The sequence below is a fragment of the Drosophila virilis genome, chromosome 4 (genome assembly GCF_030788295.1).
Source record: "Drosophila virilis strain 15010-1051.87 chromosome 4, Dvir_AGI_RSII-ME, whole genome shotgun sequence".
Classification (NCBI taxonomy): Eukaryota; Metazoa; Arthropoda; class Insecta; order Diptera; family Drosophilidae; genus Drosophila; species Drosophila virilis.
The window spans coordinates 1,784,103-1,808,477 of record NC_091546.1 but is presented as its reverse complement, the minus strand read 5'-3'; the positions used below and the strand labels follow the sequence as shown (position 1 = coordinate 1,808,477).

At 42.5% G+C, this 24,375-nt stretch overlaps 2 protein-coding genes across 12 annotated transcripts in view; one reads left to right on the top strand and one right to left on the bottom strand.

Annotated features, from left to right (window-relative positions):
• Nucleotides 1-799: 799 nt before the first annotated feature.
• LOC6635742 (glycerophosphocholine phosphodiesterase GPCPD1) lies at nucleotides 800-2,974 on the bottom strand. Its single transcript, XM_002059177.1, has one exon. The coding sequence runs from the start codon at nucleotides 2,972-2,974 to the stop codon at nucleotides 800-802; it is 2,175 nt and encodes a 724-aa protein (XP_002059213.1).
• Nucleotides 2,975-7,851: 4,877 nt separating this feature from the next.
• The window catches only part of bun (TSC22 domain family member bunched), a 156,817-nt gene continuing 140,293 nt past the window's right edge, over nucleotides 7,852-24,375 (top strand). For 5 of the 11 annotated variants that reach the window (XM_032438842.2, XM_032438841.2, XM_070208771.1 and 2 more), the window contains exons 1-2: nucleotides 7,853-7,989; nucleotides 16,599-20,810. In XM_032438842.2, coding sequence (XP_032294733.1) covers nucleotides 17,620-20,810 — 3,191 coding nt within the window. In that variant the 5' untranslated portion in view covers nucleotides 7,853-7,989; nucleotides 16,599-17,619. Of the gene's footprint in view, nucleotides 7,990-9,028; nucleotides 9,048-9,718; nucleotides 9,741-16,598; nucleotides 20,811-24,375 lie in introns of those variants that run through there. The other 6 variants (XM_032438835.2, XM_032438834.2, XM_015168924.3 and 3 more) reach the window with 5 other exon arrangements.

The window sequence follows — 24,375 nt, the reverse complement described above, 5'->3', positions numbered from 1 at the left end:
TAAAGATAAAGTAAAAAATCTATGCAAACGAAATTTCTTTTTAGATTCCCGAAACTTTATGCTTACTTCGTGCTCTTTAGAAGATCACTTTTATGCTTATCTGCTAAAAACTAGCTATTTTTTCAAATAGCGCTGGGAACCCCGAAAAGAAAGGTAACTGGTTCGACTTTAAGCTCGATTCGGTTCTTACAGCTGCTTTTCCATATCTGGTTTTTCATTCGAGCTCTGACCAAATTTGGCATCCTTCAAATCCATTTTTTACAAAACAGTGTTGCCACCCTGATAAGAACTCAGCATGTGGCAACATCAACATAGCTTACCTTGGCTTTTTGGCATGGCGTTGCCACACTTGCACACAATTAAAGCTGACTTGTCAGTCCGATTGTTAAATAAATAATAATGGTCATTTTTAGAAAGAGTGCTGCCACCTTGAGGAACACTTAAAATATGGCAGCGCCAACATAGCTGCGCTTTGGCATGGCGTTGCCAGATGCGCCCAGAGCCTAAGCTAACTTGTTCTCACTGTTTAAAAACAGTGCTGCCACCTTGCGGAACAGCAACTAAGCGTGCCCTTGGCATGGCGTTGCCACCTGCGCGCACAATTACAGCCAACTTGTCAACCGGATAACTAAGTAATTTAAGAAATTCGAAAACAAAATTTCGACTTAAAAGAATTTTACTTTCACTTCGAGTTGAAACAATTTGCTCTGTCAATAAAATCGAGTTTCTGATGAAAGTCGGCTATGTCCTTTTGCATAATATAACAATACATGATTGATAGATTGGAATCGAATCGTATTTAGGGTCTGGCACACTTGATTTGTCGCTCGCTTTCGAGCAGATTGCGAATATGATTTCGCGTTGCCAGCGAATCGATGAAGTAGATGAAGCCGAGCATCTCCTCGCCAACCTGATCCCGCTGATCGATGCGGTCGTAGGTGACGCCAACGCAACCGTAGCGCTTCATCTTGTCCCGATGGCTCAGATCGCTGTTGGCCGTGCCCCAGGTGATCGACTGCATGCGCAGATCCCGGATGAGGCCCAGCACGAGCGGCTGTGTGAGCAGCGTGTTCGTATGTAGGCTCAGACCGAAGAACTCCATGATGTAGGCGAGAAAGGCGCCGTACTCCAGCCGATTGACGCGCTGATCGAGAAACTGTATGGGCTGCTCGGGATCGACGAGCAGCAGGACGACCGGATAATGGTTCTGCTTGAAGCGTATCATGATGCAGATGTCCGCATTGAAGCTGGAGAAGACGATGCGCCGTTTGCCGGCCAGCCGGAAGACCACCTCGAGCACGGTGTCCACATAGAAATTACGATCGAAGCACGGCTTTGAGCTCTGATCCTGCCAGCGCCGCTTGCTGTCCTGCTGCGGCCACTTCAGCTCGACGATAACGCCCAGCTGCTCGGGCAGACCGCCCCGGTCCGCATCGAAGACATCGCTGAGCAGCGGAAAAGGCAGCTGCGACTCCAAATGACGATCGCAGTCGCCGGAGCAGCCGTCGCTAGCCGCATAACGCAGCGGCTGGGCCAGACGCAGTTCGTCATAGTTGAAGCATTGCAGCGGCACGACAATGTGCTCGCCTCGCTTGGCCCCGCCCATCGACAGCAGACGCAGGCGGCTGAGCTGTTCGTGCGGAAAGACCATAACGTCGTGATCACCCGACAGCTTTTCGACGCCCCAAGCGGAGCCGATTGCAAATTTCAGCACAAAGTCATGATAGACCACAACCTGGGCGTCTCTCGTCAGATGCACGTCCAGCTCAACCATGTCCGCGTGATGCAGAGCGGCGCGCTTAAAGCTGAACAGCGTATTCTCGCGATGCACATTGTCGCCGAGGCGATAGGTGTTGCCCGTGCCCCGATGCCCGATGTCCAGGGCCAGATGGGCCTCGCGCCAGAAGCGCTCGTAGGTGACGCTCAGATTGCAGCTGATGGACTCGTGCGGTCGTATTATCAAATACGTGAGATTCATTTCGATCAGCGGCCGATGCGTCGAGGCGCAGGTTATCTTGACGCGCACCTGACCCTCAGAGCCGATCAGCTGCTCCGGCTGTATGAAACCATAGCCATAATGATAGGGCGGCTCGTCCAGGGCGCACTTGTAGGCGAACGTGTACAGATCCAGCCGAAAGATCGTCTCGCGCGGATGCCGCAGCGTGCAGTGAAACAGCTGCAGATCCGCCGGGCCGCAGCAGGCGCCCGCCGCAGGCTGATAGCGCAGCTTGCACGAATACCGCAAATTGGCCACCTCCGTGTAGGCCAGCTGCATGTCCATTTGGGCGGGCGGCGTGGTGCGACGCCTCGTTAGGATCGGCGTCGATAGGCGCAGCGATTCCAAATGCCGCACACCGCAATCGGGCGGCTCCGTCTCGTACATGGGCTGCAGATAGACGTAGATGAGGCGCGGCGTCTGCTTCAGCCATATGAAGGGCGCATTGAAGATCTTGAACTGGACAAAGGTCTCGGTGGTGGCCCAGCCGCGATCCACCTTCAGCACCGCGTCCGGCCCCTGCTCCAGGCCAAAGTGTTCGCATCTCTTTAGCATATTGTGGCAGGGTCGTATGAGGCGCGGCTGCGGCATTACCTCCCAGAAACGGATGAGCACATCGTCCAGCAGCGGATCGTAGCCCACAATGCAGTATCTATACTCGATATCCTTGTGCCGGGGTATGCGCACACGGCTCTCGAATTTGCGGCAACTGCACTGGCCCGCACAGGTGCAGTTCGCCGGATCCATAATGTACACCTGCTTCGGGTCCCAGTTGCCCAGCTCGTCGCAGTTGCCGCTGATCGCCATATGCTCGTTGCCCTGCAGCGGCATCTTGATCCGCACACAAAATGGCCAATCCGTATAGACAATCTCCTTGGTCAGTTCTGCCGCCTCCTGCTCGTCAGCTGGCTGCGCCGCCAGCTCCTTTGCCGGCGGCTGGCACTCCTCGCGCTCGTTCGCAAAGAACCAGCGATGCATTCTCTATCACTCTCTCTTCGCTCGTTCTTCTTTGTATTTATTTTAAAATTCTTAAACTCCCAAAATTCTCTATAAAAATACGTAAATTTAATGCAAGAACTTTACACGAATTTTTCACATCGATTCCTTTGTTTATTTTCTTTTTTTTTTTTTTTTTTAACTAAAATCTAATTCAGGATTCGAGCTAACGTGAAGCTTAACCAAGCTCTACAAGCTGCAGTTAGACACATTTCAGCTGCATTTTACACTCTCACACACACACACACACACGCATCTTTTGCAGTAGCTGTGCTTCTTCTTTCCCCTGGTCCCATTCCCTGTACGAAAGAACTTATACTCTAATAACTTCGGTGCTTATAGTCCGATCTTTGTGAAATTTTCAGGTCTTAAACAAGGCATACTAAAGGCTGTATATACCAAGACCCAAGGCTGGCAGTCCATAAACTGTGGCTGTTTGCGAGAGCTGAGACCCCTATGTAGGATAATAACTAATATACCCCGGCCTTGCCCGATCTATGAACAAACAAAAAGGTTTCCTACAAAAGTTGTTGATGTATGTCCAAAATTTCGCGTCTCTAGCCCTCATAGTTCTCGAAATCGAAGCGTTTATCGATTCGACAAAAAGCTGAATACTTCATGAAATGAAGAAAGCAAAATGCATTCTTCCGCCCTGTATGCCCGTTCAGCGCATTATCCACAAATACAGGGTATCCATGCAGAGTCTGTAACTTGCCAGCCGCTGATGGGCAAATTGTGCTGCATATCAAGATTGTGTTTCTTCTGCCGCTTCTTGGTAATTGTTCCCCGAGGCGCAGTTGAGGCCAACAATTCCAATTTGATTTTCAGTTCGTTACTTTTCATAATTTTCTTTTTCCAAAATATCCCACGCACTTTATCAATGCAAAGCTGGCTTGGGTTGGGGCAGTTCTGCTTCCGGTCCAAATTAAATTGGACCCGTGTCGTTTTATGTTTGACATGTTGCCCTCTAAAAAGAAAAAAAAGAAGCGAGAAAAAAAACCCTCAGAAAATTCTATTTAAATTGTCGAAATCCGCTTAGGTTGGGCCTTTGCCATTTTTGATCCCTGGACTCGAATTGGCTCGCAGCCGCTTTTGGCCACGTTTCGTGTCGAATTTCGAGCAGCTCGCAAATCGAATTGTTAAGCTTGGAATTTTTGTAGTCTTCCTCTTGCTAAGCCTAAAAGCTACTTAAATCGATGGAAAACTTAGGGCTCGCTTTTGAAGCTCTTTCAAGTAGGAGTTAAGTCAGGCATATACCCTGTAATATTGCCCACATTATGCTGAGGGAACTAAGTGTGAGAAAAATTGATTCCTTATTATTATCTTCTCTTAATAGCAGAAAGAGATGGATTATATACTTATAGAGGGTATCATAATTCTGTAACAAAAATTCTGTTATTCACAGAAGAAGAGTTTTCTGATCTTCTAACTATCCAACCATCTACCTAACTATGTGAACTAGCTCTGCTCTGATTCGATCTTGATAAAACTTTGTCAATATTCGTCTTGTTGCTGCAGGCAGTATCTATATCGGAATTGGCCGGATCTGGCCACTATATCATATAGCTGTCATAGGAACAATCGCTCGAAAAATAAACTCTTATATGAAAAACTTGTTTGCATTTCAAAATATCGGAACCAAATACTAGAAAAAACTAGTTTTAATATCCAGCAAACATATAAGAGAAGTCTTAGCATTATCGGACTACTACATCTTGTAGCTACCATACGAATGATTGATCTAAAATTAAGTTCTTGTTTTAAAAACTTTTTTGTTTATCAAGATATGTTGAAGAAACTCGACTTATATTAGTTCTACGATGCTCCTTATATATGATCCAAACCTTATCAATATGGACTACAGTATCACATAGCTGCCATAGGAAAGATCGGTCAAAAAGTAAGTTTTAAAAGGAACAACTTTTTTGTTTTTCAAGATATCTTGAAGAAATTTGACATTTTTTGGTTTCATCATGTTTCCTACATATAAGCCAAATCTCATCAGTATCGGACTACTATATCTTATAGTCACCAGAGTAACGAAAGGTCAAAGTTCCTGTAAAGAGAACTTTTCTTGCTTCAAGCTATGTGGACCCAACTCGGCATACTTTGGTTTAACTATTATTTATCTTATTATTTATACCAAAAATAATTATATATAAAAAGTATTTTCCAGAATCCAGCCTTGGAAAAGTTTTCGAACTATTTTTTTTGTTTATCTTTGTGTGGCGGATGTGGCCAGAAATTGTTCATATTCAATGGGTTTGCCAACAAAATCGATAATATGCAAATATTACAAGGGAGAACTAAGAGCTCACACACACGAGCACACACACACACACACACACACACACACACACATGGGCAAACACTCGTGTTGTATCTAAAGCAGCGCATAAATAAACAAACGCTTCAAGTCCTCAATCCCAATTCCTCCCACGCACACACACACACACACATAAAGAAAATAACTAAATACGCATTAGCATCCTGTCGGATTTGCCTTTATTATTGCTGCTGCGACGGCGACGACCCAACGACGCGTGCTAAGAAGAAGAAGCAGCAGCAGCAGCCGCAGTTGCACGCGCTTCGTGTGGCAAGCAGAGCTTAAGAGCCGCACAGTGGTGCAAGAGCGTTGAGCACTTAACGAAATTCAGTTTCTATTAGAGATTAACTAGATTAAAGATTTACTAGATGAAGGATTTACTTCGGCCTTGCTCGAGGCAAGCTTTGTGCTGAAGATTTCGCATAAAACTTACTTTTTTCGGCCAGGAAAAATTAAAAACTTTCCACATTGAACTTGAAAATATGCTTAAAGTGCATCGAATAAGGAGGTGCAAATCTTGTGGCCGAAAAATATACTTTCGTACATTAAACCTTTTCCATTCGGTGGATAGCATATCAAATACAGTTCCGGAAAGATCTCTCCAAAATAGGGTTCAGGCCAATTCCAATGAAAATAATAAAGTTGCAAATTGTTAGCCAAATTTCCACACTTGCGGGTGGATTTTCCATAAACCTTATTTAACCATAAAATATTTATATATTATTTTTCATAACACATTTCTTGCCTTCTGATTACGTTTATTCGGATATTAAAATTTTTAACATTCAACATTTCGCTTAGCTTAACAATTGACATTGAACCACGGTGCATGGGCAAAGTTTTAGTGCTCCAAATTGGGGGAAGGGGCAACAAATTTCAGCGAATGTATGCAGAGTGTGACCGAAAGCATTATTTATGGAGAATGTGGGCACACACAAACACACACAGACACACACACACACACACACACACACACACACACACACACACACATGCAAAGGATATAAAAGCAATAAGGACATTCATCTTCATAATTATGGGCTAGCGGAGAGTTTGTGGGGGAGAGAGAAAAAGTGGAGAAATTCAAATGCAAAGAGAAAGTTTTGCATACGTCTGTCGTCGAGTGTGTGTGCGAGTGTGTGTGTGCGAGTGTGTGTGTGTGTGTGTGTGTGTGCCAGCCAGCCCCTGGCTATGGGATTTTATGGAAATGACAGTTAAGCTCAGGCCAAACTGGACGCTGGTCACACTAATGAATGCCGTGCGTGCCTCTGTGTGTGTGTGTGTGTGTGTGTGTGTGTGTGTGTGTGTGTGTGCTTACCGGCGTCGAAATGCAATCAAATGGAAATTGTTAAAGAAAGCAAAAATGCGAAACGGGCAACGGGCAATGGGCCTGGCATTCCACACGCTCCGCTGCGTTCGAGCAGGGATGCGAATTGGTCGATGGCTAGGAGGTTGGGGAGGGGTAGGGGGTGCACTACGCCGGACTTTGCACTAATTACGCAGAAAACATGTCCGGCACGACGCGAGCCTGGAGGCAGACCTTGCTCTGTTTTCTTCTTTTTTTTTTTCGGCTAGCTTTTGGCCAAGATTTTTGCTTGGCTGCAATTTAAATGCGACTTTGTTGCGTGGCCCGTGGCCGGGGGGCGGGGGCGTTGTTCGGGGGGCGGCTGGCTGCAGCAGTTCAAAGGCCATTATTAGATGGGCTTAATTCTAATCCAAAACACGTTCCAATGTCCAGACGGTCGAGTGGTTCGAGCCTGACCAGCATTGGCCGAGGGGTTGGCCCGTCGATCATTAGCGTGATTTTTATATACCCAATCTTTGATTTGTTTTTGCAAATTGATATTTTTGCTTCAATTGAAGCTAGCTGGCAAATGTGTATATTTAAATTAATTAAATAACTTTAATTAATTGAATTTGCCTTGTGAGAAGCGCAAATAATGTTCAATTTTACAAATTTCTTTTAACTTAACGAAACTTAACGAAACTTTAAACGTCAACTGTCATTTTAAGCAGCGTTGAGTTCGTTGAGTTTGCTGAACGCTTGGGAACAGCTGCGCAACAGCTCTGCTTCGCGAACGACAGCTGCCTCACTTATCGATAGTTTCAATTTAAACAGCTATCGATAGGCTGCACAACAATTGCCGCCACATTGAAATCGTTTTGCGCTCAACTCTCAGAAAATTGAACAAATTTAAATGTGAAAATAATATAAAATTTGAGCTACAACAGAGAAAGTCAAAGGTATTTAAATAAAAGTGCTTAGCAGATATATTAAAGTCCAGTTGAAAATTATTTGAAACAATTGTTCGGCTTGCTGAAGTGAAATGCGAAAGCAAGCAATATTTGAGAAAAAAAAAAAGCAAAATAATAGGTTAATTTTAAAGGACAAACACAAAGAAAACTTGCCACACATCAAATGATTTATGTGCAATATTTATTAAATACCAAATACCAAATTTAGTGTTGGAAAACTTGGGAATTGCGGTCGCTGCCGCAACTCGGCCTTTTGATTGGCTGGCGCGCAGAAGTTCGACAATTTGGCAGTATCGCATTGCCGGCCACACTGTCGGACAGTCAGTGTTGCAACGTACCGAGGTAGCGACGTATCGTATATCGCCCGACCGCCACAAACTGTCGACCGTTCGGAGCCTGCCGTAAAAATTTCAAGGTGAAAAGTTTGTAATTGAAAATAGCAACAAATACCGCAAGCGCTAGCATAATAAGTAAATGGCAGGCAAAGTGTTGAGCGCAAAATGCAAAGCCAATTCGTACGCAAAACAACGCAGCACTCAGCGCCGAAACGTATCACAAAATAAAGAAAAAAAAATGTGTGTGTAAAGTGAGTGTGAGCGAGTGCATGTGTGCGTGTGTGTGTGTGTGTGCGTGTCTCTACATTCGTGCCAGTGTATGTGTGTGCGTGCAAATTGAATAAGAAACGAGCACGAAAAAGGAAAAAAGAAGAGAAAAAAAAAACGGCAGCAATGCAACATTTGCGCTGAAAATGTGAATTATTTACCAAACAACAAATACAAGTGCTAAACAGTTAACAAATATAAATCTATTAAGCGCAACTGTGTGTGCGTACGCGTTTGTGCTCTGTGTGCGTGTGTGTGTGTGTGTGTCGATCCGTGTTGCTGAACGCCGACGACTCTGTGTGTGCATGTACATGCATGTGCGTGTGTGTGTGTGTGTGTGTGTGCGCTTGAATATGTAGTGGAAGAAAAAAACGTAAAAAGTTTTATTTTTTTTTTTGTTGGCGACTTCGTCGCCGCTAAATTGTTGAATACCCCTTATTGTTGTTGCTACTGCCACGGGCAGTCCATGCTTAAAGTGGCTTCGACTTTTCTGCTCTTCTTTTTTTTATTGCAAAAAAAGAAAAAAAAACTTTTTTTTTTTCGCAAATCTGCCATGCACGAGCTTCGTTTACTTAATGCTCTCCCCCTCTATCGCACGCGCTGCTGCTGTCGCTGCTGCTGCTTCTGCCGTCGTTGTGTGCGGCGCTCTCACGCTCGCAGCGCTCTCGCAGTCGACGCGCTCTCTCTGTCGCTCTCTCTCGCTCACGTCAAATTTGTTCCTTTTGTCCGATTTTTTTTTTTTTTTTGTTGCTTTTTATTTTAGTTGCAAAACGAAAATTCAACATATTTCTTTTGTGGCGTTCAGTTTTCGTTATAATTTCATTGAATTTAAATGCAAAAAAAAAAGAAGCTCAAATTAACAACAAGAGTTGTAAGTTAAGTGCAGTTGCAGAATGCGACGCAACGTCGCAGTCGCCGTCAGCTGCACAGTGCAACAAATCGATGTGAAAAGCAGCAGAAACAATAAAGCAAACAATAACAATTGTGTGTGTGTGTGTGTGTTGAAAGTGATGGCAAAATAAATAATAATAAACAACAAGAAGTGTTGCAAAACTAACCAAAAAAATATGAATATTCAAATGCAAGTGCTTTCAGTGTGTGCGTCGCTGCCCTACGCCGACGTCGCAGTCGCAGTCGATGTCCGCCCATCCTTGCAGCTGTTCTTGTTGTTGCTGCTGCTGTTGTCGCAGCAGAATTAAATGCGTTGTTGTTGTTGTTATAATTTTCGTTCACTTTCGCTTCATTTTCGCTGCGTTTGTTGTTGTTGTTGGCAGTTTTTGCACTTTGTACCTATTCACATTGTTGTTGCTGTCTTACTCACGCACACACACACACACACACACACACACGCACGCACGCGAGTATAGATTTTTCCGATTGGGTGTTGTTGGTCTTATTGGAAAACAGCTGGCATAGCAATTTAGTCATTTTGTTTATAACTAAATCAGCTGTTTGCACTCTGTTTACACCCATTTCAACTCAATCTTTAACCAATGCAAAAAGCAAAAAAAAAACGAAAGAAGGGATTTGTGCAGCAAGTGGGACGACTCTGATTCCAATTAAGGTAATACGAGACGCCGCACCGATGACTAAATGTCCAGTTGGATAAGCCTACTACGGAATATTAGCCCCAACCCAACCCCTCTCATCTCTAACTGTGTGAGTGCATTGATTCAGACTATATACGTACATTTCTGTAGTGTATCTAGTATTCATTTATTTGTCACTCTCAAGCGGAAGTCTACAGCTTGCTTTGTAGGGTAATTCCAGTTGGATTCTGATTCGATTGAATATGCAGCATAGTACTTTTAACTATTCCAAAATCGAACTATATCCATTTCCCCATGTGCTTCTATTGGATATTCTATACAAATCAATAAAGTCGTTTAACTACAGAAATTCTTCTCGATCTTGGGCAAAAGAAATAATCAATTGGTTTCTTCATTTGTTGATTTCTTCTTCCTCAAATTATTTCCTATTCCCATTCCTCGAAATGTAAAACATTTCTTTGTCTCGCAACACTTTGATTTGAGGAGTCTTAGAGTCTTCCAAAAAAAAGTTGCAATTGCCTAAAAATAAATATATATTCCAAGAAATGATATATAAAAAAGTACGCGATTATATTAACCTATAATTCTTTAGATCTTGTAAAACTCAATTTCAGTTTGACTTCCTATTAAATTATGTTTACTTTTCCTGGCAAAATAACATCTAAATTCAATTTCAATTCTTATTAAAGAGTCTTTCCGTTTGTTAATTCTTATTAGATTTGCGATAAATTGCAGTTTAATCTTTGAATATTCTTTTTGCCTTAATATCTTACAGTCAAACTTGGGCAATACTTTTTATAGGGAAGTGCTTTAATCTGATAAATATGATTTACATATGATATATAAATAAGTGCGACCAAAAAAAACGCGCATTTTCTCAGAAAAATTATTCTCAAGATTGATTCAAACTTTAAAACTGGGTTCAATAGTCAAAATAGAGCTAATTTTTCCTAGAAAAAGTAATACTAATATTTCATAATTCAAAAAGAACTCAATATATTCAAGAATTTAACATCCAATTAGAATTCCAATTGGAATTTGGCTACACTTTCAGTTTCTTATAGAAATAAAACTCTGATATGGCACCTACTGCTCGGGCGAGTTAATATTATAATTAACCTTGAGGAGGAGACAAAGGAGTCGTTGTTGTTGTTGTTGTTGTTGTTGTTGCTGCCACATGAGGCAAAGTTGCAGACTCGTCTTGATTTCCTCTCGATCTCTCGTCTCATGTTTCAATCCCAAACGCAGGCCACACTTTTTCCTCCTCTCTTCTACTTATTCTTCTTTATGCTCGTCTTCTTCTTGTTGATTTCTGCTGTGTCATCAGCTGCGATAAGGTCCAGCCTTTTATTTTGTAATCTGTTCTGTTTAGAAATACGATATATATCATTAACTGTTTGTTCAACCATTTGTTAAAACACAGTTTTATTTTGCAAGCGATTGCAACAAATGGACGCAACTTTATGCAACTTCCTAGAGACGGGGGGAGGGGGGCAGGGGTACGGGCGGCTGCCGGCACAGCGTGCGCCAAGTCACGTCTTCGCCGCGTTGTACCAAATATTTTTGTTGACAAACGCAAATGTATTGTAAATAGAATTGATTATGATTTCCATTTTATACCATATACCCTGGAAATTTCTATGCCGGAAATGAGCATATTCCATCGAATAGCCGCTAGGCAAATTCTCCGTGTACCTCAAATACTTAAAAGACCAGAGGAACCGTAGATCCCGGACATTTACATGCACTAATCTGAAACATACTCAGGTGTTGCACACCCTCCCCTACCTTAACCAATATTCTGGCACACGAATTGCCTTGATTTTTCGTACAAATAAACTAGATATATTAATACTGCAGCACTGAAAGTTTCATAACAATCGGACAATAAACAACGAAGTTATAGAAGAATACATTTTCCATAGTCTCTCGCGTCGATGCAAAAGCAGAGTATCTGCCAGTCGACTAGCGCTCGCCAGTTGCGTCTGATATATGTATTTACTTTTGCTTGATTTAATTTGCTTTAATAATTGAAAATATTCCAACGTTTTGGCATGTTTTGGCGTATCTTCTGGATGTGTGCAATATCTTTGCGTCTGCTTTGCTCTGGCTCTTCTTTCTTCCGTTATTTTTTGTTTTTTTTTTTTTCTTGGCCCATGCAGCACTTCCTTCTCTCATGAGTCACACATCTTTTGGTTTTGCTCTCCGCTTCGCATTGATTTCGTTTAATTAAATTGCATTTAACTTTGATTTGCATTTCACTTTGACCTTTTCCCTTTTGGTCTTTATCTTCGTTGCTGATGTCGCAGTCGCTGCCGCAGTCTCGGTCGCTGCCTCTGCCTCTGCCTCTGCTATCATCATCAATATTGATTACCGGCAGCTGTCTTCTTCGTCTTCTGCGGAGAGAGGCAGAGAGAGAGAGAGAGCGCGCCAGTGAGAGCGCGCGCCGACAATGCGCTGCCACACTCAGCACTGCGCTCTGCTGCTCTCTTCTGCTGCGCTCCCTCTACCGCTACTCCCTCCACCTCTCTTGCGCTCACTCGTTCGTTTAGCTCGCTCGCTTTGGCAATTTGCACTGTTTGTTTGGCATGTTGGCAACCCCCCCCCCCCCCGGTCCCCTCCGCCTCAGCCCTGGCCCATCGCACTCGTAGGCGCCCACGTTGCTCGCTGTCTTACGCGTGTCTGGCTGTGTGCCTGTGTGTGTGTGTGTGTGTGCCTGTAGGCAGGAGGCCAACAGGCTGCCCCCCTCTCTTTCTTGGGCTCTCGCTCTCTCGACTCTAAGGCAAAATTGTTGCAATTTGTTTAACGCGCATTCGCTCGCTCGCTCTCTCTCGCTCTTGCTCTCTCTCTTACCATATGTAAGTTTTCTGCACTCTCTCCCTATCTTGCGTACCTCTTCCCCCCTCCCGCGCCGCTGGCTAGCCCTCTTTCGGTCTTCTTTGCGCTGCGCTATCTGTTCTGTAGTTGTTCTTCATTATATTTTTTGCTTCATCGATTTTATACTTTGTCGTTGCAATTAGTTCTTCTCTCTCTCTCTCTCTCTCCATCGCTCTTCTTCTCATCTTCTGTTGCTGCGCTCTGCGCTTGTTATTGTTGTTGTGGTTCTTTTTGTTGTTCCGTTTATTGTTTGTCGCCTCTGTTGAGGCAGGCGTCGGACCAGCCAGGCGGCCCCCCTTCAAGGCAAATTGTATCTGTTGGATACATTCGCAGCGAGTGCAATTCTTGCACCTAGCCATCAGCTACTTTGAGCTACAGAGACATAAATTACAGTTAGCCCAGCTTACGTGCGCTAATAGAAATCTAAATGGGCCTCCAGGTAATCACAATGTGGGCAAATGTAATAAAAGTCGCTCGATTAATTAATGCGTTCAGCTGGGAAATCATTTGAAAAACATGACTTACAAAACACTGAACACCCCTAATGCAATTGGATATAGCTTTGATATCCGATAAAATAGGAAAATAAATAATTTGAACAACAATAGGAAATGGCGATTCTTTATAAAAATACCATTTGATATCAAAGCTCTGATTTTTTTTTATTTTACTAAGCTCTCGAAGTTTCATTAATAATTTCGGATAATTTATTCACACGAAATACCTTTAACATATTTTTCGTTTCCATATAGAACAGCTGATGATATGTTAAACTTGTCTCTTCGAATTCTCAACTAATTCAAGCACAAAGACATTCCAGATTCCGAAACTCTGTAAAACGTGTTCTCAAATGCGCAAACTAATTGACGTTAGATTCTGTTGCCAAATTAAGTCACCTGTGCTGAAAGACAAGGCCAATAGAGCTCTACCTGACCAGTGTTGACCTATAACAGATTATTTATTTTTTTCCAACTTAGCTTCATTGTTTTTGTTTTGCTGGGTATTAAAAAGTTTTGTGTGTCGTTTGTTTCACGTCAAATAATGGTTGGCCCCAAGGTCTTGACTTTGCCTTCGGGCTGGGGGCACACGCAAAAGTTCAAAACGTCAAACACACGCGCCCGCACACACTCACACACACATACACACGCACACCCGCTTATGACAGTTAAACAGTACACGAAATTTATGAATGATCGCCAGAGCTTACGGCTATTAACAAACACAAATACACGCATCCGTTCATTTACGCATTTATTTTGTGTTCTTTTTTGCAAATTTTTACCATGAATCCACGGTAACGTGTGAAAAGGGTATGATGGTTTTTTTGTATAGGCATGCAACAGGCAGCAGGAAACCAGAAAGTATACATATTCTTAATCAGGGCGAAGAGCTGAGACGATCTAGTCAGGTCCGTGTCTGTCTGGTTAAACGCATCCCGAAAAATATAAAAGCTAAAGACAATATTTGAAATATATATCATATATACGCGCACAATGGGCTTTATTTCGTAGCTGCTTATCTGATAATATTGAAAAACAAATCTATTTTCTGGCTGAATTTCTTATGCATAACTCGAGAATTATAGGAGCTAGATGCACAAAACTTGGTATGTGGCACCTCATATAGAACATAAACATGAAAAATTATTACCTTTTTTGATACTTCTCCCTAAAAGTGAACAGAACTCATTATCAGGTACTTTTGCAGCTTTATGCCTCAAATATTTCACAAAGATCGGACTATAAGGGCCGAGGCATTGCCTATTAGAATATTCTTTCTTGCCTCAACTTTTAAATATTAAATAATAATAAGTGTAGAATTGGAAAGATTGAAAAGAATCTCATATAAATAATTATTTAATCAGAAACTGAGAAATATCGAGCACAATTTTTTTATAATTAAAACTAGGGTATGTTCACGTCGACTATGCAAGTTTAAGGCAATTTTCACTGGCTTTTAATGTTGATTTTGGCATCGTCAATTGCGCGTTTATTTCCGTAAACAAAATCAATTAAATAATGGAAAACAAAACCAAAATTTGAAAGATAAAAATGCCGAAAAAAAAGCAAATATTTAAAATATTAAAACTGTGGCACAAAGAAAGCAACAACAACTTGGCCAACAAAAATGTAAGCGAAAAATACGCCAAAGGAAACCCGTCTAATGTGCCACTTAACTAATTCAACAAAACTGCGACGTAAAACGGAAATAATGAAATCAATAAAAAATATAAATAAAAATAAAGAAAAACTCAAAATCTTCTTCATCATCATCATCGTCATCATCCGCTAGCTAATGATGATCAATGAAATACTTAAGCCACAGTGGAACTACGCAGTTAAGAAATCTTAATAGATACAGCTAGAGGCAGCTAAAGCTACAGCTGGAATCAGGCTAAAGACCAAGATTTAATATGATAAATAGATTCATAAAGAAAGTACAATCAAGCTCAAGATTTAATATGATAAATAAATAAATTGATTGATAAAGAAAGTACAATAACATGAAATCAAGCTCAAGATATAATATGATAAATAGAAAAAGTACAATATCTTGATAACTAATATGATTGGGCTACAAAAACAAGATTATTCCAGATAATACAAAGATAAAATCTAGCTATATGATAAATAGATTGATAAAGAAAGTACAATAACATGACATCAAGCCCAAAAATTTATATCGTAGAAAGAATGATATAGAAAGTACAATGGCCAAAAAGAACACTATTCCAGATTATATAAGAACGTATTCTAAACATCTTAATATAGATAGCTTGATAAGGGAAAGTACAATAACATGAAATCAAGCCCAAAATTTAATAGACCTAATGGATAGGCATAGAAGGTACAAGAACAAGAAATATTTAATGATTTATAAGAACTTAAAGGAACAACATTATTCGAGATTATACAAACATGTATTCCATATATCCTAACCAAGATATATGATAAATAAAGTACAATAACATGAAATTAAGCTCAAGAATTTAATATGATATACGTCTCGAGCTTAAACGCATAATATTATTTTCAGATATTCCATGCAAAAGTATATTTCATATATCTTAAGTAACTCGTCTACTTTTCGAATACTTTTGCTTAACCTTGCATCAAGTTTCTTCATGTTGACCCTGAAATTTTATGGAGACGCATTGCCAGACGCATTGCCACAAATTTTATATTCATCCTAATTAAATTCTCTCTATTTTTGGCTAGCTTAATAAATTTGCAAAAACATATGAAAGCATTTATATATTTTATAACAATTAGATCGTATATTTCTGGTATTCTTTAACAGTTTCTTTTCTTTAAAGAGCAACGAAATATAATACTTTGAGCTAGGTTCTTAAAGAGCTCTATACGAACATTAGATCTTATTGTTCTTCAATTTTATTTCTGCAGTTTGTTATTTCATCGGGTTTTTATAATAAAGAACATTACTTGAGGTTTGTACTTGGGGTTAAAAGTTCTTCAAAAGTTCAACAAAGAACGTGAAATAGATTTTAGAACGAACTGTATTTCAAATCCAGCTGTTATTTCATCAGATATTGCTAATGCAGAAAACGGATAAAAAACTATTTCTTCAGGGTTAAAAGTTCTCGGAACAGTTACAAGCGGACATTAGATCATAATGTTATGTCTAGATGACTTGGGAAAAAAACTATAAAAAGTTTTATAAACGTTTTTTTCCATTTGACTTGTATTATTTATATTAAAATCACAAATTGTATCAACCTGTGCACTTCCTGGCGCATTTCCTTTAAATACGTGTATGTCATTTCTTTTAAACAAATGGCGCCCAACGCGTGCCTGGCAATTAATTATGTAAACGAATAAAACGAATTGTGTATTAAATTCGCTTGTGATGTTAACGCTTGAGGTGTATTAAATTCGCGTCTAACTCAATTGATAAACAAAACTAATTCAATATTAATATTTACTTATTTTTTTTTCTCCCCCGCCTCTCTCTTCCCTTCTCTGTCTCTTCCGCAGGAATTAAATTTCTACAGCTTACTGCATTGCTAGTAAACGGGGCACAAAGAAATTGTTTAATAATTCCGCGATAAACAACATGAAAATGTAAACAAAACAAATGGAAATATTTTGTGTGAAAAGTGCAACAACAACAAAGTTTTTAATTTCAAGCAAAAGTCAAATTAAAATTCTTAGTTAAAGTAAATATATAAAAATACAACAAAAAAAAAAAAAAAACGTAGTTAAAAGTAAATTATATAAAAAAAAGCGTAAAAAATAAATTTAAGTGAATTATAAAATTAACAACAACAGCTGTGCTGTGCTGTGTGTGTGTGCGTGCGTGTGTGTGTATGTGCATGTGTGTGTGTGAGAGAGAATTGAAACGCCCGCTAACCAAAGTCAAGCGCTAGATGGCGCTGCTGTCCGCGCGGGCGGCTTATGTAGTTATTGCGCGCGTTGTTGTTGCTAATAAAACGCGCAAAAGCAAATTATAGCTGCGACCAGCAGCAGCAGCAGCAGCAGCAACAAATAAATTTAAATTTATTACTTAGCATAACAAAATCAACAACAGCAACAACAGCAACAGCAACAATCGCAGCAACAACAACAACAACTGTTTAGTTTCGCGAACGCGTCTCTCTGTTTTCGGTTGTCGTCGTCGTCGTCGTCGTCGCAATTCGTCAGTCAGTTGGTTGCACCTGTAACGCAACGGTCGCTATGTATCGTCGTCGTCGTTTGGCAGCCGCTAGTTTCATCTTCGAAGTGGGCAAATCGTTTGCCAGCACGGCAGCAGCAACAATTGCCGCCAAGCAACAGCAGCAACAGCAGCAGCAACATAAACGGTTCAACGGCAACTAGTTGCAGCAGAGACTTAAATAAGCAAAGACCACGAACAAGAAACTTGAACCCCTCGCTCCTTAAAAAAATACCAAATAAATACTAGAACTTTTTTTTTCATTTGTCAAATAATCCAAAAGTATTGTCAGCAAAACTGGATTATTTGCTGAAAACTTTACGCACGCTGAAATCCAATTCGATTATGGCCGAGAATCAAAGCGCTGCCAACGAAGATTCCGGTCAGCAACAGCAGCAACATCATCATCAACACCAGCAACAGCAACAGCAACAGCAGCAACAAGTCAGCACAGCGGCAGCAACAATTGCTAATAGCGGTCAGGCCAGCGGCAGCAACTCGGCCGCCTCCTCGCCCGAAAGTTCACAGGAAACGCACACAATTGTTGCCAACACAACAGCAACAGCTGCCGCAGCAGCAGCAGCCGGCAACAACACAACGGCAACAGCAGCAACACGCCGGCAACAGTCCAGCAACACACAACAGCAACAACATCAGCAGCAGCAGCAGCAGCAGCAACGCGCCGGCAGCAACAACATGTTTGATCGTCATCTGAATGCCAAGTTCAAGCCCACGGGCGGTTCAGCTGGCGCTGGCAATGCGCCCGCTCGCCGCAATTCCATACAGACGCCGGCGCGCGGCGTCAGCGTGGTGGGTGGCACCACCAGCATCAAGAAGCCGCCGCTGACCAAGGTCAATTCGCTCGGCGGCAGCGGGCAGCATCATCATCATCATCATCATGTCGCCACTCACCAGCAGCATCATCATCAGCAGAACAGCAGCAGCAACAACAGCAGCAGCAACAATATACAGCGCACCACCAGCGAGAGCTTGCGCCTGAATGCGCTGAATCGCGGCGCTGCGGCAGCAGCAACTGTTGTTGCCGATGCCAGCGCCACAGTCTCGCGCGCCAGCAGCAACAGCAGCCTGGCAACGGCCTCGAGCGCCTCGCTTGCGCCCAAATCGAGCAGCACCAATCACACTGCCACGCCAGCAACCAACACCAACACCAACAGCAGCAGCAGCAGCGATGCCGGCAGCGGCAAGGCCAGCTCGCCCAACAACAATGGGCGCGGCCTGGGCCTGCAGCAGCAGCAGCAATGGCAGCAACAGCAGCAGCAGCAGCAGCAGCAGCAACATCATGGGCATCATCATCATCATCAGCATCATCATCATCAGCACCACACGAGCCATAGCCAGGGGCATCCGTCGGCAACGACAGCAACAATTGCCGCCGCAGCAGGTGCTGCTGCTGCCTCTGCTGGCGGCGGCGGCGGCGGTGGAGGCAACAATCGCAAACCAAAGACGACTTCCTCATTTCAAATCACCTCCGTGACGGTGGGCCATGCTAAGCTGAATGCGGCAGGCGATACGGGCGATGAGTCCGCCGATGATCTGGACGAATCTCATACGGATGACAATAGTCGGATTACGGATCTGGAGAACGAAACGCCGTCCATGTCGGAGGACACGTTCTCCAAGGAGGAGGTGTTCTTTGCCAACAATGCGCTGAGCACCACCGCGCCCGTCATACCCACCAGTTCACAGTACGGTCTCGTTGTGGTGGATCCCATCGGCTCGCCCTCTCTCGGCCAGACCATACAGAACGTGCAGGTGAATGTCTCCGACAATATTATAAATGTGGTGAGTGCGGCTGTGACGCCTGGCGGCACCAAGAAAAAGGACGACATGAAGGAGACGCAGCATCGCAGCGAACGCTTCAAGGTGGTCAAAATTGAGTCGACGGAGCCGTTCAAACGCGGACGCTGGATGTGCATGGACTATCTGGATCACTCCAGTGTCGGTGCTGCCAACAATAATGAAAAGACTGGTAACTCCGAGGCGGCAACTGTTGCTGGCGGCGGCGGCAACAATATGGGCGAGGGATGCGATTCCACGGCGCCGCCAAAGACAACGCAGAGCATGATCCTGCCGCCGAGCATGCTGCACGAGAATCATCTGGAGGCCGCTTCGGCCGATGCCAATTGGAATTTTGCCGATCAGCAGCAAACGCAGCCGTCGCAGCAGCAACAGTTGCAGGCGGGCGTCGCCGCAGCAGCAGCAGCAGCAGCAGCAACTGCAGCTGGCCAACTAACGGCCACGCCCAGCGGCGTTATGACCGCCCCCGCGACCGTGGTGCACGGCATGCAACAATTTGTGAACGCGGCCAACAGCGATGCACAGCAACAACAGCAGCAGCAGCAGCAGCAGCAGCAACAACTTTATGACAGCGTCAATGCCAACGCGGGCACGCCCAATGCCAATGCGGAGGGCATGCCCCATGGGCAGACGCTGCCCATGGACTATGCCACGGCCGCGGCGCAGCAGCTGCAACAGTCGCTGCAGCAGCTGAAGCAGCAGGAGCAGGCAGCCGCCGCTGCGGCAGCAATGGATGTTGCCACCAGCGCTGGCTACAGCAACAGCAGCAACAATAATAACAACAACAACAACAACAGCACGACAGCAACAGTTGCTGTCAGCGAGCCGCAGCTGAGCAGCAGCAGCTATGTGGATCAACCCTTGTCGCCGGCCGCCCAAACGCCACAATCGGCGCCGACATTTGCAGCTGTTGCTGCCGGGCAGCAGCCGGCGCCGCCGACGACCAACTTCCAGCTGGAGGCAACATCGCAAATCGATGGCATTGCGCCGGCAACTGCAGCATTTCCAGCCGCAGCTGCAGCAGCAGCAGCAACACAGACTTCAAACACTTCCACTAGCACAGCAGCAACAGTTGCTGGCACAGCAGCAGCAACAGCAGTTGTCACAGCAGCAGCAGCAGCAGCAGCTGCTGTTGGTCAGACTCAGGGGCAAACTTTGCCATTGCTGTCGCACATGAACAGCTACGAGCCGCCAACTGTTGCCGCCGCCGCAGCAGCAGCAGCAGCAATGCCCGCGCTGCAGCTGCAAAGCGCGCCAGCAACAATTGCCGATGTGCAGCAATTGGTCGTCGCTGGCGTGCTGGACGAACAGCAGCAGCAGCAACAAGCAGCCGCAGCAGCTGCAACACAGACTCAACAGCAACAATTACCGCCAACAAATATCGCGAGTGTTAGTGCCAATAACAACAACAACAATGTGAACTTAACGAATGCAACTGCAACAGCAATAACAACAACAACAGCAACAACAGCAGCTACAGCTGCAACAGCAACAGCAGCGGAAGCAACGACAACATCGCTCGGCTTGAGCGATGAACAGCAACAATCGACATCGGCAGCAGCAGCAGCAGCAGCAGCAGCAACTGTTGCTGCCACAGCAGCAGCAGCAGCAGGAGCAACAACAACCGCAGGAGCAGCAGCAGCAACATCATCGACAACAACACAGCAACAAATACAACAGCTACAGCAGCAACCAAATGCAGAATCGGAGACTGAAAGGTGAGTCCAAATAACAAGATTTTATATATATATTCGATATTAAAGTATTTTTTAAAGATGGGATTAATTTGAGGCTCAAGTAGAGTTCAGAGTTTCTCAATCCAGAAATTGGAGTTGAGAATAGTTTTAACTTGTCTTCTAAAGTTTTTGTGTGCATTGAATAATTTCTCTAGACAATTCTGATGAGTATCAGAAAGAGAGATTGAAAAGAGAGCAAACACTTTTTATAAGAAAATGTAAATACCATTCCAAAATTTGCCCTTCCGATTCTTCTTTCAAAGATGTTTTAGCTTAATTCGAACTTTTTTACACCACAGTCATTTAATTGAGTTTAAATTGATTTTCCTTCCGAAACACATTTCATTTACAATCTCTGACTACGGAAAAGAAATGCATCAATTTTCGCTTCCCTCAAGTGAAATCATGTGCTTTAAATAAACTGCATGATAGATCGATTTGTAACCAAAATTCAACATGACTCATGAGATGCGTAACATGGGCAAAAGATAACTTAAGCAGCATGCGAATTCATAAGAAACTCAGTTTTTGATAAGATAAAAGATTAAGACTTCATGAATGGGAATTAATCAAGAAATTTTGGTTATTCATTACAAAATGATGAAAGCATCTGTTCTTGAAGAGTTCGATAGATGAATCAATAGATTTTTCATATTAAGATATATATCGAAAATATAAAATGTATATTAATTTGATTAGAGATAAATCTTAAATAACTTAAAGTATCGTAAGGGAAATATGTCGATAGGGCTTTTTCTTTATTTATTTTAGAAGAATAGATAAAATTTGCTTGCAAGACAAAAAGTGCATAAAATTTCAATGAATATGCAGAAATATAAATCAAAGTGCATTAAAATATATAGCACATTGAGTAGGCTAATCGATAAATAATCGATAATTATATCGAACTACTGAAAATATCGAAATATTTCCATCGATAGGTATATCGATATATCGAAATATAAACAAATTTCAATTTAGATATATAGCTCAGGTAATCGATAATTAATCGATAATTATATTGAACAAAAGTTAGTAATAAAATTCACTTAGAAATACAAAAATAATGCAACTCGTCAAACAGAAGATCAAAATATATATATATTTAATATAATTACGACTTAGTTTCTATTACAAACGTGTATTCCACATATATAAGATTATAGTTGTTGATTATCGACAACAACAACAACAAAGGCATCTTCTAGTTCATTCAACAACTTTCCGTCCATTCACAAAATTGCCTTCATTCACAATTTTGTAGCTCTCGAGCTCGAGCTTTGTTTTGTCTAAGGCCAACTCAGCTGATACCGCTCGTAGGTTCCGCCTTATCGGCGACTATTTGAGCTGGCCAAACATTTGCTTGGGCCGCAAACACTTTACTTTTCTTTTTTGTTCTTTATAATCAATTAGGCTGGGCCCGAACTATTAATAGTGCCCCCGGCTAGAGCTCAGATTTGTGGACATATCTAATTTTCTTTTTGGTTCTTTTTTTTTTTCGGACTATTTTTGGACAAAATTGTTTGAACAAGTTTCGGTTTTGTCGTTGATAAATAATTTCTTATATAGACTAAGTGAGCCCTCCCTTCCTCCTTCCCAAAACTATTCAGATTTGCTTAATTCTGGGTGCGGCTGGAGGGTTGGTTGGCCAAGGGGGCGGGGGAGGGGCAGCTCTCCAGCAAAGTGCGAACACGCGCCACATTTTTTGGTGTCCCCATTTCATGTTTTGCCCCGCACCAATTGTGTGCCAAATTTTTGCGCTTTCTTGTGTGTGAGTGTGTGTTAGTGTGTGTGTGTGTGTGTGTGTGTTTGTTACTTATTCTTCTTCTCTTTCTTTTCTTTCCTCTTCTTGGCATTCTCTTGGTGCGTTCGTTGACTTGCAACATGCCCAAAGGGGGCAACCAGAGGCGCATGCCTCATTATAATAATTTATTTAATAAAAATTCATCAATGAAATTAGCTGAGAAATGTTCGTGTGTGGGCGGACTAGCTAGCCAGGGGGAGGGGGGCAGGGGTGGGGAGGTGTGGTCCACCCGTTCCACACAACAACGAACAGGGGCGTGACACAAAAGGTCGCTCCAATTAAGCGCACAAATTTTGCTCAATTGTCCGCGCGAGAGCTCTGCACTCGAAAGCTGAACTTACGTATACTTATGCATGCCTGTTGCGAACTAGTTCCGAAATAAACTAGCTCAATAGTCATTTAAAAGCAGGTTCATGTTTGTAATTATATTTGCTTAAAACGCGAAGTACACTAAATTGGTTCATCAATTAAAATAACGTGAATTAGGTCAAAAGCAGAGGTAGTCTTCTTTATCAAAGAACTAGCTCAAAAGGAGTTATTCATAAGGTTCTCTGAATTGGTTCATTGATTAATAAAAATAACTAGTTTATACTTTATGCAAACGAAGCTTCATGAATTGGCTTAAAGAAGGCTGATTGAATATTGAGATATTTAAACTAGTTCAGAGCTGAATATGAACTAGTTCCATATGGGCTTAAAAGTTGTGAAGCAGTTTTTGAACCAGCTCGAAAATGAATAAAAATCACTTTTATATTAAATTCGTTCCAAATTTGTTTTGTGAACTCTAGATATGAGCATAATGGAACTGGTTCCAAAAACTTGATTTCTAAATGAGCTAAATATATGACTTAACATTTTTATGCTGATTTAATTAACGAAGAGGAATGTTGTATAGCTTTTTTATAGGGTATTTAATATGCACAAACGTTGCGAAAGTAATTTAAAATTTCTGCTCATGGTTTTAGTTTATTGTTGTTGTTTTTGCTGCTGCTGTTGTTGTTGTTGTTGGCGACAGTTGTGTCATGAGCCTGGCTGGCCAAACAGTTAAGCGATGACTAATTTGTTGTGCGTGTGTGTGTGTGTGTGTGTGTGATGACTCATTGCTGTTGTGTTAGTGTCTGATAAATTGATTGATCAACTGCAAATGGGAAAAGCAGTTTTGAGCAAATGCCAAGTTTATTATGCAGAGAGACAAAGTCAAGGCCTCCAGATTATAGGCAGATTATATATACATATATCTGTGTATATATATATATATATATATATATATATCTACGATATGTGGCAGGCAGTCGTGAGTCGTGGCTCGAGTGGCACGTCAAAGCCGCAAATGCAGCTGGAAAATGTAAATGCAAAGCGGCTGGCAAATTACTTTGAATTATGTGGCTGGGTATTAAAAATAACCGCAGCCAAAGACAGCAGCAAAAGCAGACGCCCTACCCGACCACGCGGCGTATGAGTAATGCGGCAAGTTGTCTGTCTGCCCCCCTCTCTCTCTCTCTCTCTCACTCACTCACTCACTCACTCTCTCGCTGTCTCAGCTCCTCTGTCCGGCTTAGCAACAGCTTTTGCCTTGTTCAACAACAGCTGCAAAGTGCGAGGAAACAATTTAAAGGGTTCTCTAGAGTCGACTGCCAGATACCCTGTAAACAGATTTTCAATCCAAGCAAGAGAAAGGTAGTTTGAGTTTGAGCATCTAGATATAAAGATTTTATTCTTAAGAGATCATCTTTAGAGAGCTCC